The 12,503-nt window shown below is 44.6% G+C and overlaps 1 protein-coding gene across 1 annotated transcript in view; it reads right to left on the reverse strand.

The window, feature by feature from the left end:
- Positions 1-9,025, reverse strand: part of LOC140193710 (pleckstrin homology domain-containing family G member 3-like) — a 171,543-nt gene extending 162,518 nt beyond the window's left edge. The window contains exon 1 of the mRNA XM_072250911.1: positions 9,008-9,025. Within this exon, the coding sequence (XP_072107012.1) occupies positions 9,008-9,025 (18 nt within the window). The remainder of the gene's footprint in view (positions 1-9,007) is intronic.
- Between the last annotated feature and the right edge of the window lie 3,478 nt (positions 9,026-12,503).

The raw sequence follows: 12,503 nt of genomic DNA on the forward strand, positions 1-12,503 counted from the left end.
CAAACATGCAAAATTGAACTTGGATTTGCATGTTTCCTTTGAGCAGAGAGGATAAAGGGGAATTTGTTGGAAACATTGAAAATTATTGAGCTGAAAAGATAGATGGAAACCGTTGTTGTGGCATTAGCATGAATACCCAGAGGTTGGCATGGTGGCACAGCAGGTATTGCTGTTGACCTACAACTCTAGTGATTATGGCTCCCCCACCCCACCCCGTCTAATTGAAGTTTGCACGTTCTCCCTGTGACTGGGTCAGTTTCCATACAGTGCTGCGGTTTCCTACAACATCCAAAAGATGTTCAGATTAGTAGATTAATTGACCGATGTAAACTGCCCCTTGTGTGTAGGTGGCCGGCAGAAAATTAGAGGGGTTGGGGGAATTAATGGGTATATGAACAGGTCGGGGAATGGGAGCTGGCAAAGACTTGATGAGCTAGTTGGCCTCCTCATACATCTTAACAGGCAAGAAGAATTTAAGAAAACCTACATGGGATTCAGAGACAAAAATGAGGATTTTATTTTTCTCCCCAAGACTGGCAAATTATTACCGTCTGGAATGGACAGGTGGAACTATATAAACTAACACAACCATATTCAAAGGAAATCACTGCTCGGAGATGAACTGCAGATTGTCAACAAAGAGCAGGGGAGTACAAGTAAATGCACAGGCCAAACAAGTCTTCTTCCACGATGAAAGCTTCCTACATTTAGTCAATCTCTTGGGCGAATTGGACTGAAGAGAGCCAGTCCCCTACAGCTGGTGGCAAAGATCATAGAGAAAGGCCATTTGGCTCTATCTGAATATAACTAACACTTAGATTTCTCAAATGCAGCCCACAACTTGGGATGATATTGATTAGCGCAAGCTGCTTTACTGTCCAAGGCAGAGGAGGAAATGGAATTGGGACGATGGTGTTGTAGAACTGCAGGGCACTTAATAGCTGGCACACATTGCAGAATCTCTCCTCTTGGACTGGAACAGTTCTGTAAGGTTACTGCTACCGCTACTGTACTGTGCATCCACCAGCCCACGTCACTCACCGTATGATACTGTTATGAACAAATCAGACACAATTCTGCTTCCTTATTTTTCTTTTAGCCAACAAAAAAGGCCTCCGTTCTGCTGACACTCACCACCCACGCACCCGCCCCCATTCCTCATTTGCTCTGGCTGCAATGCAGATTTCCTAGATTAGTCCTTCAAATGGCATAGCTGCTGCTCATCGAGGTGTAACAGAGTGGGGCCTATACCGCCAGCCTTCATTTGACTGCACTGGTTTAGCAGATGATTAACCTGAGCAGGAGCCCACTTAGTTGCACGCCATTCAAAAATAGATCCAAAAGAAACAAGAGCTAGAAGCTTCCATTCAGCAAATACCAGATATGCGCGTTGAACATTAAAACATGTCTCCCTCAGTAGCCCGAGATGGAAGCATGACTGGTCTGTTGCTGCACCTTGTGGCCAATCACGTGCTTCATCAACTCTTACCTCCACCTATTCAACATTGCATCTGGCACAAGTAGGCTAAAGATCAACTCTCCAACAAATATTCATCACAGAAGGGCAGATGGAGAAAAGATCACCCTGCATTATCCCTGTAAAATTCTTCTCAAATAAGCAAATGCAAAATCTTCCCCTCAATACTGCTCCAATATTCAGTCACGTTAACTAAAGTCCAGATAAAGGGTCTTGTCAAAATGTCAACTGCCTATTTCCTTCCATAGATGTTGCCTGGCCCGTTGAGTTCCTCCAGTGTTTTAACTGTCCTCCAGATTCCAGATCTGCAGTCTTTTGGCTCTCCAGATGTATAAAGGTTATGTGTCAAGGAGGGTGAGTTGTATATAATTTTATAATGGACATTTTCAGTCAGGGGAACTGAGTGTGTTGAGTGCATCTCTGTCACTATTTTTGGAAAGAATAGGTTGCAGGCAATCACCCCTTAAGTGCACATTCAGTGCATTGCTTCATAAGTCAAGAAACTGCTGCTTAAAGCATAAAGACCGGAAATACTCTTTGATTACATAGCCAACACTTACTAGGCAGCATTTACTTGAAATTATCTAGCACCTTGACATTGTAAAGCTTTCAACTAGTTTCTAAAGTTAAAACAGTGATCACATCTTAAAGGTATGTAATTAGGTTTAAAATGATTTGGGATGTCCTGAAGCCATAAAAAGGCACTGTAGAAATACAAGCTCCCTCTGTTACTCCTTAGGAAAAAAAGAAGTTGGCAGACTCTAACTCCCCGGTGTTGCTACAGCAAGTCTGAGTTGCCACAAAACCCAGGCCTGCCAAGCTAAGCATTTATTAGTGTATCTGGCAGGATGTGTCTAAGACACAGTGTATAAGGACAGTCCAGTGCCTTCATGGTAAACTGGGTAAAGAGACTCCAGCCTTTCCATCTTAATTCTGCCACGTGCCCCACCATATCCTAGCTTAGGTTAATATTGCTCATGTCAAATACATTTCCAATTCAACCAGCTTCCTCACAAGCTCTAGACCAACTCTCTGCCATGAGCCCTGGACCATGGAACTCTGACTCTCACCCAGATTTCTAAATTAAAGTAAGTGCTTAATAAAGTCTTAAATAGGTGGCAATCTTCAATTATGCAAAACAACATTTTCCCCCCTTTTCATCAGCCAGACAGTATCATTTCCCCATTAACTCACGAGGAGACCTGGGAGTGAATGCAGCCCCTTCTAATGGTGTCCATGACACAAACAAATCCAAAAGATGGTACCAACACAGTGTGTTTGCAGCTAGTTCCACCCATTTGTCACCTGTCATCGCCTTAAGATGATCTGGTGCTATGCTGCTAACTCACACCATGTGCCATTCACTCCATGCCTTCCAACCTTGCGATACGACCATTTCTAAAATTCTCTGACTGGCTCCATTGGCAAGGCTAATTAATGTTGAATGGGAACTAGTCTCAACACCTTCGAGGACATCTTCAAGAACTCATCATTAAGAACTCTCTTCATCTAGGACATGACTGCTTCTCATTACCATCAGGGAGGAGGTACAAGAACTTGAGGATACACACTGCACGATTTTCTCCTTCCTTTGCTCTAATATCAAATTTCTGAACAGTCTCTGAACCCATGAACACTACCTCACTACTTAGCTCTATTTTTGCATTATTTATTTATTTTATATATTTATTATTTAACCTATAGTAATATTTAGTGTACTATGGTGGCATCCGTTAGTCTCGCGAGACCGTGGATCTGCACCTGGAAGTTTCCAGGGCGCAGACCTGGGCAAGGTTGTATAGAAGACCGACAGTTGCCCCTCTCCACGACATCGATATTGTCCAAGGTAAGGGCAAGGGCCGATACAGCTTGGCACCAGTGTCGTCGCAGGAGTTGCCAGAACGAGGTTGAAGGCAACGTCGGACTGCCTTAGGGACTCCAGCTCCGGATTTGTTCTCAGGGTTTACTCCCGAAGCCTTTCCCATGAGTGGGTATGGCCGCAAGGCAGCTGAAGTTTGAAATCAGAGTTTTCCCTCTCTTAGATGGACTGCTTTCTCAGGCTGATGAGCTCCATCTACCCAAAACACTAGTTTTAAGGTGCCAGGACCCGCCTTATACTGTACTACTGTCACAAACCAACAAATTTCACAACAGATGCCAATGGTACAAACCTGATTCTTATTCTGGTTAATTCATTGAAAATTTAACACTGGCTCTTTTCCGATTCTATCATTGTGCAAGCAAGATCCAGCACAATGTCCGGCAGTTTGATAGCTAACAATGGTATCACAGCTTAATCCCACCCACTATCTCCATTAGCCCTCTGGTCCTAGACTCCCCAACTTTTGGGAACATCCTCTCCAAGTCCACTCTATCTAGGTGTTTCCATTTTCCATAGGTTTCAATGAGTTGTCATCCCCCCCTTTCTTCAAAACTCAAGCAACTACAGGTCCATAGCCATCAAACACTCCGCATGCATTAACCCTTCTATTCCCAGAATCATTCTCGCGTACCTCCTCTGGACTCTCTTCAATGATCCTTTCTTACATAAGAGGCCCAAAACTGCTCACAATACTCCAAGTGCAGTCTGACCATTATCTTATAAAGCCCCAGCATTTCTAGAGAGGTCCTGAAGTGGTCAGTTTTTCAATCATTAACTCACAAAACTGGACTACCAGACTAGCCTCACCATCCAAGCCTGAGCTTACCCTACACAAAACAGCAGCTGGATTTACTATCATTTTTTCATCTTTGCTTTTGTTACCTGACCCAGACCAGAGAGAGATAAATGTAATTTAGCATTTGATGTTCAAAGAACCAGGGGGCTCTTGTTTCCGAGAGTGGGGGAGGGGAGCAAAGCAGTGTCTAATCCCCTGGTGGAATGGGGACCAATTAACATCCTGACAATCAACAACTTTATAATCTGTGCTTCCTGATGCTCTGAATGGCTCAAAGTTCAAAGTACATATATGTCACCATATACAACACTTGCAGACATACTCAGTAAATCCAAGAACCACAATAGAATCAATGAAAGACCACATCCAACAGGACAGACAAACAATGAATGTGAAAGACAGCAAGCTATGCAAATACAAAAGAGAAAAAAATAAATAAGCAATAAATATCAAGAACATGAGATGAACAGTCCTTGAAAGTGGGTCCATAGGTTGGAGGTACAGTTCAGTGATGGGCAAGTGAAGCTGAGTGAAGTTATCACCACTGGTCCAAGAGCCTGATGGTTGAGGGTTAATAACTGTTCCTGAACCTGGTGATGTAAGTCCTGAGGCTCCTGTACCTTCATCCTGATGGCAGCAGTGAGAAGAGAGCATAATCGTTCACCACCCATTGAACATTCCCACCGCCCCCCCCCCCACCAATTTGCTCAGATTAGAATGTTAACAATATCTCAACAGCGATAAAGCTTGAATACTGATATGATGCTGTCACTGGCTGGCTGGAGAGTTATCCAGTTGCTGGGTGGAAACGTCGGATGGAAAGAAAGTGCTTCCATTTATGCACAAGTTTTGGGGCGTGTGAGCTCTTTACACAAGGCGCATTCTAACACTGATGAAATGTGGGCATGGATGTATCACAAGAAAATAAGAGCAGGAGTCAGCCACTCTAGCCAGCCTTATCATTCAATATGAACACTGTCAATCTATATCGGTCTCCATTCCTCTTCCATAGCCCTCAATTAAGACCATAAGACAAAGGAGCAGGAGTCAGCCATTCGGCCCATTGAGTCTGCTCCGCTATTTTATCATGAGCTGATCCATTCTCCCATTTAGTCCCACTCCCCCGCCTTCTCACCATAACCTTTGATGCCCTGGTTACTCAGATACCTATCAATCTCTGCCTTAAATACATCCAATGACTCGGCCTCCACTGCCACCCGTGGCAACAAATTTCATAGATTCACCACCCTCTGGCTAAAAGAATTTCTGCGCATCTCTGTTCTGAATGGGTGCCCTTCAATCCTTAAGTCATGCCCTCTCGTACTAGACTCCCTCCATCACAGGAAACAACCTGGGAATTAACTTGGGCCTTGGCACTCAGATCTGCAGCTGGATCTTCAACTTCCTCACAGACAGGACCCAGGCTGTAAAAATAGGGGACAAGCTCTCCTCTGCAATCACTCTGAGCACCGGTGCCCCACAAGGCTGTGTACTCAGCCCCCTGCTGTACTCACTGTACACCCATGATTGTGTAGCCAAGTTTCCATCAAGCTCAATATATAAGTTTGCTGGTGACATCACAATTGTAGGCCGTATCTCAGGTAATGATGAGTTTGAGTACAGAGAGGAAATTAAGAACATGGTGGCATGGTGCGAATACAATAACCTATTCCTCAACGTCAGCAAGACAAAAGAATTGGTTGTTAACTTCAGAAGGAGTAGCGGACCGCACGACCCCATTTACATCAGTGGTGCGCAAGTGGAACAGGTCAAAAGCTTTAAGTTCCTTGGGGTCAATATCACAAATGACCTGACTAGGTCCAACCAAGCAGAGTCCAAGCCAAGAAGGCCCACCAGTCCGTTTACTTTCTGAGAAAGCTAAAGAAATTTGGCCTGTCCCCTAAAACCCTCACTAATTTTTATAGATGCACTGCAGAAAGCATTCTTCTAGGGTGCATCACAACCTGGTACGGAAGTTGTCCTGTCCAAAAGCAGAAAGCTGCAGAAGATCGTGAACACGGCGCAGCACATCACACAAACCAACCTTCCGTCCGTGGACTCACTTTACACTGCATGCTGTCGAAGCAGTGCTGCCAGGATAATCAAGGACATGGCCCACCCAGCCAACATACTTTTCGTCCCTCTTCCCTCTGGGAGAAGGCTCAGGAGCTTGAAGACTCGTACAGCCAGATTTGGGAACAGCTTCTTTCCAACTGTGATAAGACTGCTGAATGGATCCTGACCCGGATCTGGGCCGTACCCTCCAAATATCCGGACCTGCCTCTCGGTTTTTTTGCACTACCTTACTTTCCCTTTTCTATTTTCTATTTATGATTTATAATTTAAATTTTTAATATTTACTATCGATTTGTACTCCAGAGGGCGCGAAGCGCAGAATCAAATATCGCTGTGCTGATTGTATGCTCTAGTATCAATTGTTTGCCGACAATAAAAGTAAAGTATAAGTATAAATATGCTTAATATTCCTATCTGCATCATTCTTGTGGGCAGAGAACTCCAGAGGTCTGCTGGCCTCCAAGAATGGTAGGACCTATGCAGTTAAAGGGAATGTCAATAGAATACAAAACAGTGGGACTTATGTGGGATCAGTGTAGAAGGGTGTTGATGGTCAACACACACTGAGTGAGCCAAGTGGCCTGTTTGCCTGCTTATCTCTCTATGACTCATTCTGGAAGAGCTGGGCAGTTGGAACAACAGGCTGGACTGCTATCTGGGGAGGAGGAAGGAGAGAAAAACTGTGAACAACAGAGCAGGAGCCGACACTCCCACATGTTGTGATGTGCCAAGACCAGCCCTGGCCCAGGGAAACAGATGGGAAGGTGCTCCCACAGTCTGGGTAAACAGATCTAGCCACAAGAGCCCAGGAAGCTGTGTGCTCAAATGAAAACCATTTCAGCTCACGGAATGGACAACCAAGCAAGGGTCAGGCAGTCAAAAAGGGTTAATAATGCCAGGTCTGTTTGTTTAGAGCCAGGGCTGTTTCTTTGAATACATGGCCTGGATCTGTCAACTGAGACTTCACAGAGAGTAAAGTGTAGTCAGACTCTCTGCCACTGCTGGCTGAGCTAGTAGAGTACCTAATGGCTTTCAGGTTGCCACAAGTAGCTTTCTGACCAACCAGCATGTGCACACCAAGATCCCGCAATTCACAATGTAGGAATAACTTGCTTTCAGTGACTTTGACGTATCAGGGGAGACTTCCCTGCACTTACTTTGAGAGGAACTGGAGCTTCCTGACTCACTTGCTGAATAGCACGGATTTTTTTTTGAGAGCATGGAAATGCTTCTCTCTCGATCAGGGCTCGATGCGGTTCTCTGGAATTCTGTGGAGCAGCACCATTGGCCCAGGGTGTGCGGAAATAGAGCAAAGTACAGTAAATAGAGTAATCAGAAGTCTTTGCTGCGTGGGTCTTTGAATTGGTTCTACTGGGTTTCTTTCTTTTGTGGCTGCACGCAAAAAGACAAATCTCAAGTTTGCATACTGAATAAATGCTTAGATAACTGATGTACTTTGAACTTTGAAGACTAGAACATAATTAAATAGACCAGGACTGATTAGAAGCTCATTTAGCCCAGACAGGCAAATACTGTGTGTACAGGAAAAGAAATGGGGGAGAGGAGGACAACAGGGCAGGGGGGAGAGGAGGAGAATGATGGGGAGGGGGTGAATGGGAAAGGAAGAGGTAGAAAAGAGAAAGAACATTAGTGCAAACAAGAGAAAGACAGAAGGAAAGAGAATGATATTGGAGGGGAGCTATATTTTTAAAAAAGTCTTTCGACCACGTTTATTTAACAAATCTTCCATCAGAATTTAGTGACCTTCAAAACAGCATGCTAAGAATGAAGCTGGGTACATCTGTAACTGACTATTTAGTAAATTAATTTATAATTATATAGCACTTTTAATACTTCAATACAGACCCAAAGTGCTTCACAGTAGCACTGTTTACACAGAGTAAGAAAGAGATTGGGATGGTTGACTGAAAAGTTGAAAGAGATAGGTTTTCAAAGAGCTTTTAAGCAGAGGGAAAGGAGTGAAACAAACAGGTTTGAATTCCATCTCTAGGGGCCCAAACCTTGGAAAGCTCGGCCACCAGTGCAGGAAAGAACCAAACTGTGGCTCACGCCCGTCTGCACTCACCCCATCCTCCCGCCAAGCCTCCAACAATAAGGTTCCTCTTGTCCTCACCTACCACCACACCAGCCTCCACATCCAGCACATAATTCTCTGAAACTTCTGTCACCTCCAACAGAATCAAATCACCAACCCCATCTTCCCCACCCCCCTCCCCCCACTTTCTGCTTTCTGCAGGGATCGCTCCCTACGTGACTCCCTTGTCCATTCATCCATACACACTGACATTTTCCTGGCACTTATCCTTGCTAGCGGACCAAGTCCTACACCTGCCCGGACACCTCCTCCCTCGCTACCATTCAGGGCCCTAAACAGTCCTTCCAGGTGAGGTGACACTTCACCTGTGAGTCTGTTGAGGTCATACACTGTGTTTGGTGCTCCTGGTGTAGCTTCTTGTATATCAGTGAGATCCGATGTAGATCGGGAGACCGCTTTGCTGAGTGCCTATGACCCGTCCACCAGTAAAAGCAGGAGCTCCCAGTCGCCAACCATTTTAATTCCACTTCCCATTCTGATATGTCCATCCATGGCCTCCTCCACTGTCATGATGAGGCCACACTTAGGTTGGAGGAACAACTCCTTATATTTTGTTTGGGTATCCTCCAACCTAATGGCATTAATATCAATTTCTCAAACTTCCGGGAATGCCCCCCACCCCCTCCTTCACCATTTCCTAACCCCCTTTCCATCTCTCACCTTACTCCTTGCCACCATCGCCTCCCTCAGCTGCTACCCCTCCCTCTTTCTTCTTCCATAGCCTTCTGTCTCCATCACCAATCAACTTCCCAGCTCTTCACTTCATCCCTCCCCCTTCAAGTTTCACCTATCACCTTCTGTTTCCTCACTCTCCTCCTCCCATTTTTAAATCTACTCCTCGTTTCTTATTCTCCAGTCCTGCCGAAGGGTTTTGGCCTGAAACGTCGACTGTACTGTTTTCCAAAGATGCTGCCCGGCCTGCTGAGTTCCTCCAGCATTTTGTGTGTGATACACTGGAGGTTCCATTTGGAGGAATGGAAAAACTGTTCAATGTTGCATGTCTGAAGGAAGATAAATAGATAGAGTCGGACAAGATCTTGGCTGAACATAAAGAGCATAGTACAAGAAGCAGAAGCAGGTACAGGCCATTTAGCACCCAGTTCCTGCTCTCAATTCCATCAGCTCATATAGCTCATCTTTAATCTCAGTGAAGCTCTCCTGCACTATCTGCAATGTTCTCTCTAAGGTGTGTGCATGCACACACATCTTTTGGTACTGGTGCACAAAGGAATTCAAACTGTGCACAAAAGGTTGTCCCCCTCTACATCGGCATGTTAAGTATATCTCACAATCACATTTCCTTTTCCAGTTTCTGATGTGGACGGTGTTGACAACCCAGAATTTGCGATGATTTGTCTGCACATTTTAGAACTGGCTTATTTATACTGTTTTTTTTGAAGAAATTATTCAGTGCGCACATATTGTTGTCACTGGGCAAAAACTTGCACGGCACAAGATTTTTGGGCACACTCGTCATTACAAATTAGAGGGAACATTGACTATATTCTGCATTTCTTTAGTACTTAAAGAAGTTTGCTCTCTTGTTTGGATATACTCAGTGACAGCCTCCACAGATTGTCAGGTGAAGAGTTTCAAAGGTTCACCAGGCATCAGTGAAGAAATTCCTTTTCATTATCCTGAATGGCCGATCCTTTACTTTGAGTCTGACTCTCAGGTTCAAGCACCCCAGTCAGGGGAAGCATCAACTTTTGGCACCTATCCTTCTGTGCACTTCACTCTTTTAAAATCATGGCTGCATAGACTCAGATTGCTTAATGTGTCCTCAGCCAAAAAGCCCACCGTCCCAGGAATCAATCTTCATGGCTGGGGTTCCCATAGAAAACTTCCACCCATTCCCTTCTGTTCCTTACTGTTTCTGAGCTCCTCACATCCTTTAATATCACTGGGTTTTCTGAGCTTTGATCCTTCCTCCTGATAACCTTTATTCCATTCTTTAATATTAATATTCTCCACTTCATTTTCCAGTTTCAATTAGAAGCAGCAACTGGCCATTTCCCTCGACAGACACTCCCAGATCTGCTGAGTTTCTCTAAGCTTTTGTCTGTTGTTCCAGATTTCAGCATCTGTAGTCTCTTGCATCTCTCTCCCTTTTTGCCTCTCCACTGTGAAGGAGTACTTCAAGATATGGCCTCTTGGAGGAGGTTTTCCTTCTCTTTTTGACAGGAGTTCTGTGAGACACTCTCACTTACCCCCCCTGATTTCTGCTGCTTTGCTGCCCTTCAGTCGCATTCCCACCCAGACTCACTCTGCAGGGTCTCAGCATGAAATATCAACTGTCCAGATCCCTCCATCTTCCCCCGGCTTTACGGTAGCTACTCCAGATTCCAGCATATGCAGCCTCATGTTTTATTTTCAAGTTTGCCTGCTTATTCTAAAGGTTCAGTTTGCTGGAATATCAAATTCCCAACCACATTTCTCAGTAGCTATCAATTCCATTTATGTCTATTTTGACTTTAGCTCTCGTTGTTACAATGGTTACAGAGATTTGGAGAACAGCAGCTCCTTTGCTTGTATCTACAGAAACAGCTCTGTTTCCATCTTTAATATCTTTATTTTTCCCTTCAGGGTTCTTTTGAAGACCCTGACCTGGAATTACGTGCTGACTTCAGTTCTCGGCGGGAATGGGACTCGTTCTCGGGGTTTCACAACCCGCTGTTGCTCAGCACACCAAGGGCTCAGCCCAAGAGTCCGGCTTGGATATGGAAGCCGAGGATCTCGGGGGCTCTGGAGATGGGCAGATTGAAGGTCGGTATCACGGCAGGAGACCTGTGTGTTGTCGGGGGAATCAGAAAATCTATTGCTGTGTGCCCAAAGACCCGAGATCTTTACGATCTTCAAGCACAGAGCTTGAAAAAAGTGATGTAATGGACTTTTAACACTGTAAACCAGCGAGTTGTTTGTTATGTCTCCCCTTTCGCTGTGAAAATGGAGACACCCCCCCCCTCCCTTATTAGGGAGATAGAGAACCTATGGTATGTTGAATGCTGGTGTGAAACGCGAAGTCTTTGCGGTAACTGCAAGTCTGTGTTTTTGCTATTGCTTTGCTCATGCTTGAGTCCGATGCTTGTTTTTTTTTGGCCGGTGGGGGGAGGGGGGGATTGTTGCTCACTGCCACTTACATGCAAGTGGGGGGGGGAAGCTGGGGGGGGGACTTTGGGGTTCTCACGTTTAAATGTCGTTCATTATTTGGGGCACTTCTCTGTTTTTGTAGATGTTTGCAAAGAAAAAGCATTTCAGGATGTATATTGTATACATTTCTCTGAAATTAAATTTAACCTTTGAACCTTTGAATGATTTCATCTCTTCACGATGTTCCCAGCTCTGCTTTTATTGGAGATTATTATTGCACGTTCCCTTCAATCTGGTTATCGTTACCTAATTTGCTGCCTTGCCTTTCTATTTAACTTTCTAAATATGCCTTTACCCTCAACATTTAATTTAGCCTTAGTACTCATTCTTAGTTCTTAGATCCTCTTGCTCATAGCAACCAAGGAGGCCATTTTGGTCCATCAACTTCATTCTGGTTCCCAAGCCATCAATTGCATGATTCCCACTACTGCTCTCCAAATTTCCTAAACCACACAAAATTCCCTCTAACACAGTCCCATCTTTTGATTCTTTTTGCCAATGACATACATTAAAGATGAGTCAGTTAGTTTACCAGGACAAGCTCCTACATGGCAGGCTGACTGGAAGGTTGGGTTGCACGGCATTCAGGGGAGCCAGAGAGGTGGACTCCGACTTGCTTGATGATAAGAAGCAGAGGGTGATGGTTGAAGGTCAATTCACCAACTGGTGGCCTGTGGCTAATGGGGTGCCCCTGAAGTCAGTGTGGGGACCTCTGTTATTCATTACTTATGCACTATATGGAACCTTGAAATTAATTTACTTGCAGGCATACACAGTAAACCCAAGAAACACAATCAAATCAATGAAAGACTGCATCCAATAGGAGGACAAATTATCAATGTGCAAATACAAAGAGAAACAAATAAATAAACTATAAATATCGAGAACATGAGATGAAGAGTCCTTGAAAATGAGTTCATAGGTTCTGGGTATAGTTTAGTGATGGGGCAAGTGAAATTGTGTGAGGTTATCACCTCTGGTTCAAGAGCCTGATGGTTGAGGGGTA

This window comes from Mobula birostris, chromosome 1 (genome assembly GCF_030028105.1).
Source record: "Mobula birostris isolate sMobBir1 chromosome 1, sMobBir1.hap1, whole genome shotgun sequence".
Lineage (NCBI taxonomy): Eukaryota > Metazoa > Chordata > Chondrichthyes > Myliobatiformes > Myliobatidae > Mobula > Mobula birostris.